We start from the raw sequence: 18,630 nt of genomic DNA, 5'->3' as shown, positions 1-18,630 counted from the left end.
GACGCAGATGAAAAAGTGCAATTTTGCAGCAATATACATATATTGTTGCAAATACGTATGCTTTTTATGAAATATCTATATATAAATAAACCGTGAAACGAATACTGTATTATAAGTTTAATTCAGAGATTTACGTGGTTAAAGCAAACCTTGTTGATGGTAATACCTTGCCGGTGATATCATCTATCTACTTATTTACTCATCTACCTATTTTAACGCTATGTATTTATACAATACGCCGTCGTTAAAAGAAGTACAAAGAAATGTACACAAAAAACCTTATTTCATTCTTATAATTATTCTAAGACGTATTTACATAGTTATGTACAAACACTCTGTGTATCGGCTTAAGAAAAATATCAACGTGGAACAGTGTAGCAATGTTTTTTTTTTCTTTTCGTACGCTCGTGAAAAAGAAAGAAGAAAAATTCTAGCATTTACCTCTAAAAAGCAACGATCCGATCGCTCGAATTTAATAATAACATACTGTCGACGTTGTCGTCCCATGCGACAACTATCAATCGCAGTACTCGTCGTTCTGTACGATACCATGCTTCTTCCTGCAGTCTGGACAGTACCATTTGCCCTTGGGCGGCACCATTATACCAACACATTCGAAATGGAACCACTCGATGCGACAATCCTCACCGTCGCAGGCTATCATCTCCGACACCTCGTCGTACGGGCAACGACAATAACAGTAGATCTTGCCAGGTCGCTCCGTGATGGACGCGCCGACGGCAGGCGTCATCGGGTTGATCTTCGGCTGACTTACGGTGACGGTATTCTCTGCCTCGGATTCGCTGCTGTCGCTGCTGCTCTCCGCGGTACCTTCGGATTCGGTGGCGGACGCCGGCGCGGCGATTGGTGACGCCTCGGGTAGAACCGCTTGCGGCTGGCTCGCTGCCTGTTCCACTTGAGCAGGCCTGTTTCCGTACGTCTGTATAATGGTCTTCCCGCCTAAGGACAATCTCGATATCAGCGGCTTCGAATTTGGCGGCGTCGTTATCGTCGTCGGCGGTAACGGCGCGAAAGCCGGGGTGATGGTGGTGGTAGCTGTGGAGATGCTTGTCTCGATTTTCCGCCATCGACCGAACGACTGCTTTTCTTGCGGTTCGTCGTCGCTCGAGTCGCCGTAAAAACGCTTCGGCACGCGTTTCCTCTTCGAGACTCTCTTGTTCTCCGTATCCGTGCCGCCGCTGCCGCCGACGTTCTGATTCGGTATGCCGGCGACGGCGGTGGCCAATAACGCTTGCTGTTGCTGCTGCTGTTGATGATGCATCTCTGCCGCGATGTTCGCAGCATTGCCGCTGTGAAAGTCGTTGCACGTTGCAGCCGGCAGCAGGTTCGGCGTCGAAGACCTGCTGTTGGGATGTAACGTCGGCTGAGACGATGCAACGAATCCCGCATTCTTCTGGTAAAGTGCCTTGGGAATGTTCAGTTTGATCGATTCCACGGTGGCTGTTGTAATCGCGTTACGTTTACCGCTTCTCTCGCCCTTTCTTCGCTTTTTCGTCTTCGTTTTCCTCTTTTGCTGCTGCTGCTGTTGTTGCGGTTGCTGATTCTCGAGGGTCATTGCGATCGGATCCGGCAGTGCCGTTTCCGCGACCAGAATGCCGTTGTTCAGTGGCATTAGCGGTTGTTCTATCGCCGGCATCAACGTCGAGGTCGGCGTCGAGGTTGGCGTCGAGGTCGGCGTCGATGCCGGCGCTACAGTAGCCAACAACATCAATTGATTACGCTTCTCTGCCAACAATTTATTAGCGAGCAGCTGAGGATACTCGTCGTAGAAGTCCTCGTCCGTCTCAGTTTCCTCGGTCTCCAAGTCAGATTCTCGCAAGAGCGGCTTCACCGGCGAAGGCTCGCTCGTTACCTCGGGTACCATAGAACCGTTCTCCATTGCGACCTCCGGGTTATCTTCCGGCTTATTCTCTGGCTCGACAGACTGCGACTTGTTCTCCCGCGTGGTTTCCCTCTCCTTCTTATTTCGGTCCTTACGACCGCCCGATTGCTTCCTGGGTAAACTTTCGGATGCGGAGCTGTCGGAATCGGAGCTGCTGCTAGAGCTGGAGGAGCTGCCGGACGAAGAGCTGCTGCAACTGCAGTTAGTGCCGCAGGAGCAACTGCTCGAGTCACTGTCGCTCGAAGAGTCGCTTGTGGACGACGTGCTGCCGCTTCGTTTCTTCTTCTTGGGGGTCTTCGCCTTCCGTTTGTTCGCGTCGCTGTCGCATCCAGTATTGCGACTCGGAGTACCGGGCGACGGACTTCTTTTAGATTTGGTTTCATTTGCTTTCGCGTCATCTTCCACTGAAGTAGCCTGATCTTCATTCTTCTCTTTGTCGGTGGAATATATCACGCAATAGTCGTGATCAGAAAGGACGATACTTCTCAAGTACGCGGCGTCAGTCTCAGGTACGCTCTCTTTCAACGCAACATTCTTGGCGGATTCTTCTACGTCGAGACTGGCAGCATACGTCTTAAAGTTGTCCCAGATGCCGTCCATAATGCGCGCTTCCTGCTTCTTCTCCTCCTCGTTCCGTTCTACCTCGACTATATCGTTGTTTACGGCGACGTCGTCGTCATCGGTGGTGGTTATTTCAGCGGTTTCACTCTTCTTCGTCGCGTCCTCGTCGATGTTCTCTTTCTCCGGTGGTTTTTCCGTGGAAGGGGGCTTCTCTTCCTCGCTATCCGTGTCGCTCTCGGACGACAGATTAAGCGGCGGCAGATCGTAAACGTCGACTACTCTTTTCACAGCCTCTTTGACGTTCTTTGACACGGTCTCGGTTCCCGTCGTCAGGTCCCCGTCGGTTGCCGCCACGGTCACATCCTTATCCAATTTCTCATCTTTGTCCGTCGGTGGAACGTTAACCACGTCTGTCACATTCACGTGGACGTCCTCCGGTTCGGGTTCCCTGTGAGCCGCTTGGTGCTTGGCTAGAAGCTTCCGCGATATGAAGCGCTGCCCGCACTCGTCGCAGCCGTACGGTAAATCGCCGGAATGCAGCCTCTTGTGCACCTTCAGCGCTACAGCGCGACCAAAGCTCGAGCCACATTCCTCGCAGACGAACGCCGTAGGCGGTATGCAGAAGTGATATATGTGCGGCCACTTCTTCTGCAGGCATTTCCGGCACAGGACGCTCTCCGTACCGTGCTTCCAGAAAAGATGTTTCGTGATATCCGGTTTGTTACGGTAGGCGATGCCGCATCTGTAACACAAATGATGTAGCTTGTGCTTCCACACGTGATTCGAGAGACGCTGCTGATTGCCCGTAGACTCCAGACAGACGTCGCAGGCGTGGTGACGTTTGCGCACGTGAACCATCAGTCGGAACGCCGATGGGAGACTCGCCACCGAGCAGAGGCAACATCGATATCGCAGATTTACATTCGGCGAGTAAACGCCGGGACACAGATGGCACACCAGCTCGCTGTAACTGTAGAACGTCGACTTGCACATTATGCAGATCAATATGGTCTTCTGATGCATCTTTCGGTTATGCAAGTACAGCTCCTTGTGCACGGCCGAATGAAATCTGCAATGAAAACACTCGTATATCAATACGTTTGGAACGTTGTACGTGCCGTCCGCGCTGTTGTACGTGTCCAGATTGAAATAACGGGACTCGAGCTCGTCGAGGGACCTCTTCACCCGCGCGGTGAACTGCTCCGCGTGTATAATTATCGCGGGATGCTGCGGCTGAAACTTGTGCTCCGCCAGCATGTGCAGGCCCAGCTGTCGGCCGTTGACGGCGATGTACCGCGCGTGATTGCAGTACACGCAGACAGGACTGGCCGCCTCTATGCAACGTTTCAGCAGTTCCTCCAGCTCCATGCTGTCCAGGGTGCCCTCGACGTTCAGGTCGATACATGGGACATCTTCACCGGCTAACACAATACCGCTGTTGTCAATCGTGTGACTACTCGTCTGTTCGTTTGCAACATCTCCGATTGCGTTACCGTCGGATGTCTCGTCAGGATTACCGATCGGCATCGTTTCCGTGACAGGAAATAATCTATCGGTATACGTCCCAGTTTTAGTCTCGTCATTTTCCTCCTGGTTCCTTTGGCTCTCGTCTTCCGCGTCGTCGTGCCTGTCCTCAGCCTCGTCAGCTTCTTCGCCCTCCTCGCCGTCCTCCACTTCCTCGTCTTCTTCCGGATTACTGTCCACTACCGCTAGTTTGTCGCTGTCGGAATCACTGTCGTCCAGCTCGTTCGCTTGATCATCGTCAACGATGTCCCTTTCCAATTCCGAACCGTTCGGCATTCTTTCCTTCGACGTTGACCCTTCGGCGTTGTTATTCTCCTCGGATTCCCTACTCGTGACGGTGGTCGTCGCGACGCTGAACTGCGAGTTCCTGTTGCAAATCTTGATGACCAAACTTCTATCGGACGAAGCAACAGCGTTAAATGAAACCGAGGCCTGAGATTCAGTGGTGTTCGTCGTGACAGGTTTCTCCACTTTTTTCTTGTCGACATCCTCGACATTTTCTTTCTCTTTGGGTTGTGAATCCGATATGTGCGATTCGTGTTGCGGACTAAACAATGAATGGCTGACGGGACTGCAACTCTGCACATCCCGTGGACTATCGTATTTAGTTCCGGTCTCGCACGTGGCGTTCACTTTCGTATCCGCTGTCGCAGTCTCCTCGGCATCCCACTGTACTGGACTAGGCGCTCTCGAACTGGCCGAGTGTGACGGATCAACGTCACTTTTGTCGCACGTTTCCTCGTCTTCGGTATTCATTTTTTCAACCGTGTGTGACGCAGGTATATTTGAGGTATACGCTGCATCCTCTCTTTCGTTCTTGTCTTCTTCACCTGTATAGCGTGATACCTCCATGATAGTCTCCGTTACACTGTCGTAAGGTTCACTGAAATCGAGCTGGCACGTTTGAACTGGCGACTTTCCGCCCGACCCTTTGTCACGATTGTTGTACACGTCTTTGTTCATCACCTGTTCATCGTTCTCGTCGTTCTCGTCAGACGAATTGTCAGCCCTGTACCTGGACACTTCCATTATCGTCTCGGTGACCGTGTCCCTGGGTAAGCTATTCGCAATTTCTCTTTGGACATCGAGACCGCAATCAAATTGATTCTCGTTACACTGGACTTTCGCGCCGAGCTTCCTCGTCGCCAGCGCGCTTGATTTTTGTTGGCGAGAATTTTGCACGTCGTCTCTTTCGCGTTTCTTCCTGTTGTATTTTATCGCTTTTCTTGGTAGTCCTTTACCTCCGAGATTCGTAGCTATCTCCGTCGGGGGAACGGTCGTCGGCGACGGATTGTCCGCGTACGTCGTATCGGCGACTGCCGGCGGCGTAGACGGGCTACGTAATTCCTTATCCGTGTCCGACAGCGTGAAATTACAGGTACTCGCATGTGTGCCGGTCTGTCTGCATATGGTGCACATTGACGCGACGGCAACGGTCGCGTCCTGTTCCAGAACTGGGGAGCAAAAGTGGTCGAAGAAGTCATCGGTCTCCGAGAACACCTTCTCGCAGCTGCAACAGATCAGATAGCACGAACCCTTGAAGGCGTTGTAGAAATCCTCCACCGAGGAGAACGCCATCTCCGGAACGCTGTGTTTCTTCATCAGATGGTACGACAGCCTCTCCGCCTGGCCGAACATGCCCAGGCAGAAGAGGCATATGTGACGCTTGTGTATGTCCCTCATGTGCAAGAACAGGTTCCAATTTTCGAAGTACGTGTTGCACGCCGAGCACAGGTAAACTTTTCTCGTGATCTTGAAGTTGCTCGCGTGCGGCACCGAGGCACTCGACTCCGAGGTACTGGGCATCGGCGTCATACTAGGATTACAGGCACACGAGTTCTGTCTCGAGTTGGGACCGCAACTGACCCACGCGTGACACTTGGAGCACTTGTACCTCGTGGACGGTCGTAGGCCCAGGTATTGAGCGTATTCCGTTATCTTACGCTTCCGCTTCCTCTCCACCCCTTTGTCCTTGCCGGTCCTCGCATTGGGATGGGTCGATTGCCGCAGCTCCGGCGAGCTGTTCTTCGGCGCGACGGCAGGAACCTCTCGAGCCTCCGCCAAGATGCGCTTCTTGAAACCCTTGAATACGAATTTTGGCCCCGCGATAGTATTATTACCCGGCGAGTCGCTCCCTATGATCGAGTTGTAGCGTATTAGCTGTTTCTCCTCCTCGATTACAGCGGTGTAAACATCGTCGATGGAATGTCTCAATGCGTTGCCCAATGTGGAATCTTTGAGTCGTTGCTCCTCCAAGATGTTCCACATATCTATAACCTTACTCTCTCCATCCTCATCTTCCATAATAGTAGGGACTGTTGCGGCGATCTACCTGAAATATACAAATTATGTATTGCAGCTACACGTACATTTACATATAAAGGGATAAAAGCCGTAGTGGGGTAAGTCAAAATTTTTTAAATATTGTCTCGTGTAGATGCAATTTATATATTGTATAGGTTGCATCGATGCACACGAGTCAATATTTGAAAAAAATTTGACTTACCCCACTGTGGGCTTTTACCCCTTCATACGTATATAAATATAAAATACGCATGAGCAAATATAAATTTTTCCAGTAACATATTCATCTAAAAAACTATTGCAATTACGATTAACACTAATGTCCATTTCTAATCACGATTTAACTTACTTCCTATCTTTTTCTACTTCTTATATCTAGTAAAGGATGAAAAGTAAGCTAAATCAAGATTAAAGTAAATCTGCATTGGTAGAAAGAAACATAAACGTGCGACGTTTATTTACTACCGAAAAAAACTATCGTTAATCCTAGCGACGTCGAGTTAAGCTCGAAATTATCCGCGATCTTGGCCTTCTTGAACACAGACGACGTTTCGTTGCGACAGAAACACATCATTAACACGATCACGCTAGCGATCTCTCAGTGGGGATGGACACGGGATTGTCGTTATTGCGACGCATTGCGCGCGTAGACGATCACCATCACCCGTCACGATTCTACTCTCCGAGGATTTCGCACTTTTGCTGCCGTGTAGGAGACACACAGAGAGAGAAAAAAAAAACAAGAAAGAAATCTCGAACTCGGATTCACAGTCACATGTCACGTCCGGAGAGACGCGAGGACCTCGCCGCGGTCTCGCGGGATCCGCCGCTACTTTCCGAGGAAACGACGGGGAAGCGGCGTCGGAGAAGGACACGTCGATCCCGGGATCCACGAGATCGGCGGATCGGGCACGGCAGCGTCCTTTCCCCTCTCGAATTTTCGGTCCACGATTTTCGGCGGAAGCCGGACGACGCGCGGACGGAGATGACGGAAACGTGCACCGCACGCACGAGGACGAGAAAACAGACGGACGGGAGTGAGAGAGCAGGAGCAGGCAGGGAGGCAGGTCGCGCGCGCGCGGAGTTCCCGCGATCGCGGAGCAAACCGCGGCGAGCTCGCGGACAAAAGGACGAGACTTACTTTCGCAGAACGCGGGGACAGGCGTCGGGCGTGCTCCGGTGCGACGGTGAGATCGGCCGCGTGGCGTGCGGCGCGTTAAACGCGAAGCGTTTCGTCGGCCCCCCCGAGTACAGACTTCGGTAGTGGTACGCGACGAAAAAGGTTAGTAAAATGGCGTCATATCAACGAGCGCTGCACCGTCCGTACTTCCAACACGTCCCCAGTGATGCCACCCTTTGTCATAGCTCCTCTCTCTCGTCCCCGGAGAGCCGCCGCCGTCGCGCGCGAGGTTAAGCCCGGAGTCCAATGGGCGGCACCGGATCCCAACGGGTCACGGGATGCCCGCCGACGATGACGTGACGTCGCCTCCGCGGATTTCAGCTCGGGCCTTCGCGTGCGAGCGGCGATGACGACGACGACGACGATGGGATGACAGGTGCGGGCACGAGTGCGTGACACTGCGCGAACGAATGCGAGATCGCGAGTGCCGCTCGCTCCGGTGCTCAGGGCCGTCGAACGGCGGCACGACGGCATCTCTCGCGGACGCACACGCGTACATCCAGCGTGGTGGCCGTGACACCCCCCATCCCCCCACTCCAGCGACGACACTTGACTACAAACTACACTCGACGACGACCGGTTAAACGACCGGCGGGCGGACGGGAGGGCGAGCGAGCGCGAACCGGCGGCGACACGGCGACACGAAATTGACGAAACCGCCGAGGGTTAAATCCTCCGATCAGCGGGACTCTTGATACCTCTCTCGGCACGTTTCCCGCGCGCGAGCAGCCCTGTTTACGAACGTGCCAATTAACGCGCGCCTCTAGTCTTGTCCAGACAGAATTTTGCACGACCGCGCGAAGCGTACGCATAGTAAACAGAGATCGACCAATCACGTGTCTATACGCAGAGCGGCGGCGTTGAGTCTCTTCGGCGTGATTGGCTCGCTTCTGTATAATTTGTCCGGCTGTGCCAATCAGGCTAAATGAGCTTTGAAACCTTCCTAGAAAACTTATTGGATTTCGCGTGTTGCAGGGTTTCGAGATGAGTTATTCCAACAATTGCCGATTAATTAGCTAATTTAATCAGCTGAGTTATTAAATGACGCGTGTATTATTTTATCAATACGGATGGAGTTATCAATTTTAGTTGTTGAAGATATTAAAGACAATGAATTAAATAATTAGTACTATTAATAATTAATTCTACCGGTTGATGTAATCATCGATTAAGTTAATCGCAGTTCAAAGTTGCCTTAAGTCTCCATAATTACTAATTACTCGATTAAACGCACTTTATAGTGTTAAAGTCTTGTACACAAATCTAATTTGAATGTAAATAAGTGTAACACAAATATCTCGAATGATAAAATACAATACTGTCCAAACAGAACGATAAAGTATTGAGAATTTCATGGTTTATTTATTTTAAACATTTTTACACCGATTTGTGTGCGACGGCTTTATATACACTATAAATAATGCACTAACAGCACTATAGTGCGTCCAATCAAATTCGCTGTTATTAGTATCATATAAATATAATTTATTCATAATTAATTTCCTTTACTTTTGATCTCAAAAGCTTATTATTCTACATATCGACGAAATCTAAAAGAACTTGAAATAATTGTAGATAATTAGCGATTGGTCGGAACGCGACGGTTCCATCCGAATGCTGCGAATGTAGCTTCTATCGCAAAATCGCGATCGCGACTCGCCATAGGGAAGTCGCGCTTGGCCGTCAGGTTTCTAGATACACGTCACCCTGCGCGATCGCGCGTTCTCTCGCGGAAAACTGCGGACTTGCGGAGTCGCCTGTCGCGCGCGGACGGTAGTAAAGTGTACGCGTATCGAGTATAGAATGCGTGCTCGTGCGTCGACGCGTATCAGACCGTCTCGCTCCTCGTATCTCGTGTATATCACGTTTGTTGATGCCACTCGCCTCACTCGCGATTCCTTGACGGGCGGCAAAAGCGAGACGCGCCGGCTATACGCGGCCAGGAGGTGCCTCACGTAATCGCGACGCGACGGAGATTTTACCACGGCTCGGCGGGCACGCGTCGCGGGAAGTCTCTAGGGGCAGGCTCGGCGGTGGGTCTCTGTGCGCGACACACTCACGGACGGTCGGACGTTGTCATTTGAAAACGGAAGCCATCTTGTGGCCGAGGCTCCCATATCACACGGGGGAATAAATAGTTCCACGGCTGTTTCTCCACGATAAATTGCTTCGTATCTCGCCAAATACGTCTGGACTATGCATGAACCATTTTACCGCACGTTCACATAGCCATGGCTGCGACAAGGAAGTTGCAAGGTGAGGAGAAAGTGTCTCCAGCGTGTTTACATTTTGGGTATATATCGTTATCGCCTGTTCCTGTCGCGAGCTCGCGGCATCGGATCCGCGGGACGGGACACCGTCCGCGGCCGTTCCCGGCTCCCCGGGGCTCGCTTCCCCGTCGCCGGTCCCTCTTTCTCTTTCTCTCTCGCCGATTCCGTCGCCGACGCGCGTGTAATCGCGCGCGCGAATCGCGCCAAGCCGCGGGCCAAGAGCGCACGGGTTCCCGGCATATCGCGCGGCCCGATCGTCCAGCGTCGTAGTCCAAATGGCTACGAAGCGGATCGGGCTCTCCGGCTACGAGCCCGTGGACCTCGCTCGCCTTTGTCTCTCTCTCTCTCTCTCTCGCTTGTCCATCGTGATCGCGGTCGACCCTTCACCGCGGACAACGCGGCGGCTTTTTATTTTGTCGGCATAACCTTTAAAAGTTTTAAACTTTAGCTCTTTAATTAATCGCGATGGCGCGAGCTGTGTTGTACCTCGAGACCCGCTTTCTGTATTCTCGCTATGGATGCAAATTATTATCTTGAAAGAATCGTGCAAGAATGAGGAGTTTTTTTTCTGTTATAACTCTATTGTAATGGTTGACTTTATGTATTCTTTGTCTTCTTCGCTTCTTCAGATTTTGATTTGCAAGGATTTATAATTTTGTTCTCTTTTTTTCTTTCTGAAGATTCTTCTTTAATAAATATATATGCGACATGTGTATAAACCACGATTTCCAGTTTTTTTTTATTTTCTTAAAGAGTAAGTAAAATAATTATTAAACTAAACACATTAAATCATATTGGTTTAATTCTTGAAAATGTTTATGCGATTGGTTTATGAATCGGAATAAGCCAGGAGTGAAGAGGGCTGATATATCAATTTTTTAAGTAATTTTTCTAGTAAAATCAAGGAAATGAATATAAAACAATGGAATAACTTGTATTATGTTTTGTTATTTCAGGTGAAATAGATCGGTGCCTTAAAAAAGTAACGGAAGGTGTGGAAACCTTTGAGGATATCTGGCAAAAAGTTCATAATGCCACGAACAGCAATCAGAAGGAAAAGTACGAGGCTGATCTCAAAAAGGAAATCAAGAAACTTCAAAGGTTACGCGATCAAATTAAGAGCTGGATCGCGTCGGGTGAAATAAAGGACAAGAGTACGCTTCTCGATTATCGGAAGTTGATTGAAACCGTTAGTATATTTGCTGCTGCACCTGCTTCTAACGAGTTCGAGTCGAAACTAAATACATTAGGATAAGCGAATTATTGTGAATAAGTTAATATAGTAAATGTTTTGTGGTTTATAGCAAATGGAAAGATTTAAAGTTGTAGAAAGAGAGACGAAAACAAAGGCTTATTCTAAAGAAGGTTTAGGCGCTGCTCAGAAATTGGACCCAGCTCAGAAAGAGAAAGACGAGATTACTAATTGGCTGGCCAGTTCTATAGACGCTCTCAATCTGCAGGTACCAGTCTTTATATCGATAACATCTCTTGGATCATCCTCGGTAGTGATCGGGTACAAGTTGCTGTAACACGTTACTTTTGGTATAGATGGATACATTTGAATCGGAAATAGAATCGTTACAGGCGGGAAAGAAGAAAAGGATAGACAAAGACAAGCAAGATAGGGTGGACGAATTGAAGGCAAAGCTGGACAAACACCGCTACCATATCCGTAAATTGGAGACGTTATTACGTATGCTTGATAATATGTCTGTCGAAGTCAACACAGTAAGTGTTTTCAGATTGGCATAATATGAAGCGATTGTGTAGCGGTTTATTTGATGATTTCCTTATTAATTTCCACGTGAAACGTGTTAACAGATTAAGAGGATAAAGGACGATGTTGAGTATTACATCGAATCTTCGCAAGATCCTGATTTTGAAGAGAACGAATATATTTACGATGATATTATCGGCCTCGATGAAGTTGAGTTGTCCGGAGTTGGCATCCCCTCGTCAGCAACGACGGATAGTAACAACAGCAATGAAACCGGAGGAACGCCAACCTCAACTAATTCCTGTACTTCGCCTATACCGTCGCCAACGTTGAGCTCTACTATGCATAACCATTCGAGCGATAGTTCTACAGATAATGACAAAAAAACCAAGGTGTGGGTCCTTTCATTCTCAATTTTTGTTTGAGAAAGTCAAAAAGGGGATCGATACTTCATTTTTGAAGGAATCTAGAAGTACAGATCAATAAGCCTTTTGCCGGGATTTATTGATATGGATATATGTGACATCGCTTCTGACGTCTCGTTTGATTTCAGCCTGTGAAACCGACAGCAGTTAGGCCGCTACTGAATACGCAAGCGAGCATTCCAACTACGGGAAGCACTGCCACCATAAAATCGAACATGTTATCGAGCAGCACTCCAAGCAAAACCATTCCCATGACACCTAGCCATAGCTCGCCTAGTTCTACGAGCAATCACATTGCCACGACTAATGCCGGCAATTTCGCCACCGTAGCTGCCTCGCACAGCAATTCGCAAGCCATCCATTCTACCTCCAACAAAACATCCAGTAAGACATTTTCATTTTTTTTTTACACGATTATTCATATCCGTGGATACTGTTAGAAAAGATCAATTCGCGCTTTTATAGGTATGGCTCGGTAAATAACATTAAATTTGTCTTTTTTGTTTTTTCGTAGCTCACAACAGCGAGAATAATATCTTGTCATCATCATCTACGTCCAGCGTTACGTCGAATGTGCCGCAAACCGTTGCGCAACAGCACAATAATAATCCGGCGCCGGTACAGACGACGACGCACGTATTGCACAGTCAGCAGAGTCAGAATCACAATAGCGAAACGGAAATGACTACACCAGTACCACCATCTTCGTCGCCGCAGTCGTCGGTCAGCAGTAGATCCTCGCCGATACCCGTAAACTCCTGCTCGCCAGCACCGTCCACTGCCAATGGTCTCATCCCTAAGCTTCCCGATGGAAGCATGTCCTCTCTAAAATCCATTGCCCAACAAGTAATTGTCCGAGCAGGTCTCGAGATACCACCTTCTGAGCCGAATAGAAACATCTTTGACAGTGCCAAGACGAGCAACAGCAGCAACAGCAACGCCACGTCGGAAGCACACATTCCTCCGCTGCTTGGGGTCGCGCCTCTAGGACCCGTACCGTTACAGAAAGAACACCAACTGCAGTTCCAAATGATGGAAGCCGCCTACTATCATATGCCACATCCGTCTGACTCGGAAAGATTACGTTCGTATTTGCCGAGAAATACATGCACCACGCCACCTTATTATCAGCAGGTACATTTCCTAAGCGTTTTACGATCTTCGATCGGATGCTAAATTCGGAATTCGCTCTCCGCACAACGAACGACTGCGTGGATTGACGCTGCTAACACACGCACGTGCTTCGTTCAGGTTCAGCTTCCCCATTCGGATACGGTGGAGTTCTTCCAACGCCTTTCTACGGAAACTTTGTTCTTCATATTTTATTATATGGAGGGGTCTAAAGGGCAGTATTTAGCAGCGAAGGCTTTGAAGAAACAAAGCTGGAGGTTTCATACTAAGTATATGATGTGGTTCCAGAGGCACGAGGAACCGAAAGTTATTAACGAGGAATACGAGCAGGTTAGTGCATTTTTATTCTATTCACGTTTTACAGGAAAATGGATAATTTATATCCTCTGAAGGAATTATAATAAGAAATGAGATAGGAGCGAACTAATCATTTAGTAGCACATTCTGGGCGTGATATCTGGTGAGGTTCTATAAGAATCACTTGTGTTTCAGGGAACGTACATCTATTTTGACTACGAAAAATGGGGGCAGAGGAAAAAAGAAGGATTTACTTTCGAATACAAGTACTTAGAGGACAGAGACCTGAATTAACAGTTCTGTCACTCGTTGAGTCTTCGAAATGCGCCGTTTCTGTACCGGTATTGTGTTATCTGAACTTTCATAGAAGATGATAATTCTGTTCGGTATAAAATCGGTAGAGTCCAATATTAAAAAAAAAAAATCAGTTAAAAATGAACAAATTTGTGCATAGAAAGCAATGAAGGCATTTCATTACATTTCGATGCTGCGACGACAAAATCTTAATCCTTTTTTTCGATGAAAGATGAAACGAAAAAAAGATTGAAAAAAGAAACACACTGAAAGATTGTATGGGAAATAGATCGTAATTAATTGTAAATGATAACGAGACGAAGCAAAGGAAGGAGAGATTCGGGAAAGACGAAGAAAGAAGGACTGCAGAGACACGTGGAATGATTCAGTGTGCTGTGTGATAACAGGAAAGAATGAAAGAAAGCGAGCGAGAGAGAGGGAGAGAAAGGATGATATACTTGCTGGCGACTGACTTCTGTAATACCAGTACAAACATGCGTGCGGCCCGTCTGCCGTCTGGCGGTAAGGTGGAGGGCGCTCATGCTATGGTACGTCTTAATGTTAGATTATAAGTAGCCTTTTTGTATAAAGTGTATCGAGGTATAAAACCCTTAAATTGAATTAATGTACAGAATGTGTAGAAATAGTGAATAATAATATTATGGAATATATTTTATTTCTCATTTGAATGAAACCTAAGTTGTTTCGATTTTTGTCACGCACTAGCACATCATCTCAACCTATGTTTGGAAAAAACATTCCATCCATCGTGATTAAAACTCCGCTTTCGAAATAGGTTACTTATATGCGTTCTAACGATTGATAAGGCCGGGGCTCGTCGTCGAAGTTTTAAGATTGTACCGCGTTGTATAATTAACTGTAGCGTGCTAGGCTAAGCTTCTCATGCTACACACTTTGCAATCCTCATATTATGATACTTTACAAGCATTTCAACTTTTACTAACTTGTCGAGTGGCGTTAATCGCTGTCGATATGCATGCGCGTATCTGTTTTATCGAGAATCGCAGAGAGGAATCGTGTACTGTGCGAATTTATTTATATTATAAACTGTCAGTATTACCGTAATAATGCTAACGCACGCATTTATGTCCGAATAAATTGCTGATACTATGAAACATTTTTACAAAACGAAATCAACGTTCCAGTTGTTTCGTAATCTGCAAAAAGAAAGGAAGAAAAGTATTCAACAGTATGTCCAATCTTGTACTTTCAAGTTTACAGAATGGTGATAGCTGTTATCGTTTTAAAAGACGTTAAAATACTTTGTAATATACACAGATTTTTATTAGGCATTGTTGATCATGTTGTAAGGATGGTATCGGTATCTAAAATAAATAATTTCGCACATTACATCGCAGATCAAAGTGGTTCCTCTTTTTATGAGTGCGTCGTTTATTATCGCAAGAGCCTTCGACAACGAGATTAGATATACATCCCCCCTTCCCTAGTAATAAAAACTAAGTTGAGATTCTCATACAATTGTTTAGCGGGATAGAAATGAAATTTAATTACCGAATAAAGCGTAGCGTATATACATGTACTCTAAGCAGATACTCTTGTTGCAGAGGTTGCGGCGATCAAATATTATTTGCATGACGAAATCGCACATTTTTTCAAATTTACTTTAGATAATCGAAGAGACTCGTAAAGATTATACATCTGTAAAAGAAAACAACAGTAATTATGTACGCGGCAAATGTTTACGCAAGATTTACAGCATACGATTGTAGGAATTTTTTTAATCTCGGCACAAGATCGACAAAATTCCGACGCGTCAAAACGTCATGTCAAAACGTCATGTGCGATAACGATTTTACCGAGTACTTGCTTGCACACAAAATGTGTTTGTTAACAAGCTTGCATCGCATTCGTAACCGAGTTAAATGCGTGATACCACAGTTTGAAATTGCAGCATTTTAATTAATGCTTTTTGCAACGACAAGACAACGGCAGAGCACCGAAAAATATTTTCCAATGCACGTTTATATTTGTTAATCTGCGCGATACGCGATTATGTGCGTCGCTAAGCGGTTTAAAAAAAAATATCACGAAAAATAATGAGGATTTGTTGCCACTTTATACAATTAATAATCTCCTAGCGACTTAGAAGATGCATCGTAGTTGTAAATTCGAAGGAACACCTACCGTGTTTCTTATACCGTATTTTGTACTACAAAAACTTGTACAATGGATTACTGATTTTCTATAGGGGTTTGATGAAAACAATCAATTTATCGATTTTACAGTAGTGTAAAAGCTGTACATAACGACCGTTATAACATTTTTCTGCTGTAGGGACGAACGTGCTTTCCTTTGTCTGCATTTCTTCTCGTAAACGGGATATTCTGCTTATGTGATAACACTCAAATAGAAGCGTGCAAGTGAAAGAAGACCTCCGTTTGTTATGTAATAACAAATTCTGTCTTCGATGCTTCGAATTAATTTCCCCTAACGCGTTCATCGCAAATGATAAAGAAATTGTGATTTTACTTAATAATATATTTTATTGTGATTATTTGAGTGATATTTAATACCATACTGCTTTGTGCAAAGACTTCAAGTCGTTAAAATACAGTACTAATTTCTTCAGTATAACAATGTTTGCCTTATTGCTGAATTTTAATTATATTTCAGATCTTACAGGAGCATCTTCGTACAAATTTCTGTCCCATTTGCTAATTCAGCCAAGCTGCACCAGACTGTGCGCCATATGTAATTCATAATTCATAGTTCGCTTTCGTACAAGATTCGTGAATGGTGCGAGTTGGCAAATTCGTCGATTTTGTTGCTTACCAAACTTATCGATTTTTGAATAAAATTAAAGAGCGTGAATCATCACGAATCAATCGATATGTACACTCTAGAAAGCCCATTATTATAATTAACATAATTTATCAGAAAGTTGTTTACTTACAATAATGGATTTTTCAATATGATAATTTAATACATTTTCCATAATGAAATCCAACTGAATAGATAGATGCATACTTACTCGCATATTTATAACGTGCTTATAAAAGAATACCTAAGTAATTGTGAAAACCCAAGAATAGAGATTACAAAAATAGAAAACAAATTACCGTTGAATTATCATGAATCATGAAGCACATTGGCGAACGGCGAATTTCCAAAAATCTTGTACAAATAGCGAATTTTGAATCACAAATTATAAATCGCGCATATCCTGATGCTTTAGCTTTAGAGTGACATAATATATTTTTATATGAGCTCAGAATCTAAAACATAAACAGATACACAATATACAATAAATATGAATATGAAAAGATACATGTACAATGAACATGATTTAAAAAAAAAAAAATTTTTTTTTATTTGCAAGTGAGGTAGGAATATGAAGATTGAAAGGTTATTGAATTTTTGTTCTCTATTAAATTGCATTTATATTACCGAATTCAACCTTGAATTAAGTCTTATATATATGCATTTCTATGAACTATATTTTAGTACAATTATATAATTCATATTTGTTTAACTCGATTCGAAGTTTGGCTCACATCATCTAATGAAACATGTAAACTTTATCACGTAACTTTTGATACAATGGCAAAATGCCAATTTTTGCTGATACGCTGCAAGCTTAGCTGAGTAATATTGAAATATTCGTAACAAGGTGCTCCAGTAGTGTGAATTTTAAAGCATGGTAGTCATAGAAAGAAAAGACTTTATTAAATCGAAATTAATTGTTCATTAATATTAACATATCTTACAATATCTAATTCAATATCATCCTCACTTCCTTTTGGTCTTTACTTTCATTCGTTTTCTCACTCCAATAGACTGTTCTGTGTCGTCATCCTCGTTGCCACCACCGCGTCTTCGTTTACCCGACTTTTTGTTCTCTTCAATGTTTTTCATGTCCTAGGGTGTTACAATAACATTTATATGCAATCCCGTCCACGTCTATTATCAAATCGCTCATTGTAAAATCATTCTTACCATTTTTACTATTCGCTGCGCCTCGCTCACTCTCTCTTGCAGCAACATCACTTCCTCCTCTTCCGTAGGATATAGCGGCAGTTGTTTCGATATCAACTGTTCTATTCGTTGATACAGTTCCACGTCGTATTGCGTAACAAATGTGATGGAACGGCCTGATCGACCTGCACGCGCAGTTCGACCTACTCTGTGTATATAATCCTTACTGTGCGTAGGAATATCAAAATTGATGACGATATCTACGTGCGGAATATCGAGACCTCTGCAAAGAACAATGCAAAAATGATTTAAAATTTATTTTTAATATAAAACATTTTAATATAACAATATCTTCGGTTCAGATTTACGGACTAACCTGCTAGCAACATCCGTTGAAATTAATATAGATCTGTTTTTCGCTTTAAATTTCGTAAGCGCGGCGATTCTCTTGTTCTGCGACATTTGTCCGTGCAAGGGCACCGCCGTGAATCCTAGGTTTCGCAACAGCAGGGCAGTTCTTACTGTGTTATTGCAGGTCCCGCAAAATATCATGAAACTGTTGCCTGCCAGTTCATTCAAGATGTGTACGAGGTACACGTCCTGCAACGACCGTTTTATGATTACTCTATCGCATGTGATGATTGATATTTCTTTTTGTGACTAACAAAACAGTTATATATCGTTTATATTTCGTACCTTGAATTTCACTGGAATAAATACGTAATATTGTTGCAGTTTTTCTACAGTCTGATACTTGGTAGACACTTCAACTTTTACGGGATTGCGTAAGGATGCACGTTGCAACTTCTGCACCTTCTTTGTCATCGTTGCTGAAAATAGTAACGTCCTTCTTTCTCGTGGTATTACTCTGAGAATTTTATCAACCTCTACCTCGAAATCCATGTTCAAGATGCGGTCTGCCTCGTCCATCACCTTGCGAATAAAACGAGAGAGAGAGAGAGAGAGATTAGAATGTGATGATTGTCAAAATAAATCCATATGCTATGTATAATTACCAGGAACTTTAACTGTCGTAAATTGAAGCCTTTTGTATTCTCCAAGTGGTC

At 45.3% G+C, this 18,630-nt stretch overlaps 3 protein-coding genes across 6 annotated transcripts; 1 reads left to right on the top strand and 2 right to left on the bottom strand.

Moving 5' to 3' along the window:
- Window positions 1-278: 278 nt before the first annotated feature.
- Window positions 279-7,698, bottom strand: LOC112451987. Of its 4 annotated transcripts, none has more exons than XM_025011964.1 (2): window positions 7,620-7,698; window positions 279-6,320 (listed from the first exon to the last, which is right to left on the bottom strand). In XM_025011964.1, the coding sequence occupies exon 2, from the start codon at window positions 6,290-6,292 to the stop codon at window positions 518-520; it is 5,775 nt and encodes a 1,924-aa protein (XP_024867732.1). In that variant the 5' UTR covers window positions 6,293-6,320; window positions 7,620-7,698; the 3' UTR covers window positions 279-517. The 4 variants fall into 4 exon arrangements, with proteins under 4 accessions (XP_024867732.1, XP_024867731.1, XP_024867733.1 ...); XM_025011963.1 differs by having other exon boundaries at window positions 7,434-7,659; XM_025011965.1 differs by lacking the exon at window positions 7,620-7,698 and adding an exon at window positions 6,758-7,380.
- A 2,005-nt stretch (window positions 7,699-9,703) lies between these two features.
- Window positions 9,704-14,277, top strand: LOC112451988 (CCR4-NOT transcription complex subunit 3). The gene is made up of 9 exons (XM_025011968.1): window positions 9,704-9,728; window positions 10,699-10,931; window positions 11,047-11,202; window positions 11,291-11,470; window positions 11,564-11,851; window positions 12,013-12,268; window positions 12,399-13,018; window positions 13,136-13,345; window positions 13,508-14,277. The coding sequence occupies exons 1-9, from the start codon at window positions 9,704-9,706 to the stop codon at window positions 13,604-13,606; spliced, it is 2,067 nt and encodes a 688-aa protein (XP_024867736.1). The 3' UTR covers window positions 13,607-14,277.
- Window positions 14,278-17,289: 3,012 nt separating this feature from the next.
- Window positions 17,290-18,627, bottom strand: LOC112451983 (probable ATP-dependent RNA helicase DDX47; the record flags this gene model as incomplete). Its single annotated transcript, XM_025011957.1, has 5 exons — window positions 17,290-17,506; window positions 17,585-17,846; window positions 17,940-18,163; window positions 18,260-18,496; window positions 18,580-18,627. Coding segments are annotated over 5 exons (900 nt in total), but the record flags the coding sequence as incomplete, so codon positions are not given.
- Between the last annotated feature and the right edge of the window lie 3 nt (window positions 18,628-18,630).

Source organism: Temnothorax curvispinosus, unplaced genomic scaffold (genome assembly GCF_003070985.1).
Source record: "Temnothorax curvispinosus isolate PA1 unplaced genomic scaffold, ASM307098v1 QBEX01002834.1, whole genome shotgun sequence".
In the NCBI taxonomy this organism is placed as follows: domain Eukaryota; kingdom Metazoa; phylum Arthropoda; class Insecta; order Hymenoptera; family Formicidae; genus Temnothorax; species Temnothorax curvispinosus.
Note: the sequence above shows the minus strand (reverse complement) of the source record. Positions and strands in the feature narration are given on the sequence as shown.

Bases quoted from the DNA above. Each gene is read 5' to 3' on its own strand.
- LOC112451988 (XM_025011968.1), top strand. From the start codon at position 9,704: ATGGCTGCGACAAGGAAGTTGCAAG. The intron at 12,269-12,398 runs GTAAGACATTTT...GTTTTTTCGTAG, and splicing joins TACCTCCAACAAAACATCCA to CTCACAACAGCGAGAATAAT. The intron at 13,019-13,135 runs GTACATTTCCTA...TGCTTCGTTCAG, and splicing joins CGCCACCTTATTATCAGCAG to GTTCAGCTTCCCCATTCGGA.
- LOC112451987 (XM_025011964.1), bottom strand. From the start codon at position 6,292: ATGGAAGATGAGGATGGAGAGAGTAAGGTTATAGATATGTGGAACATC.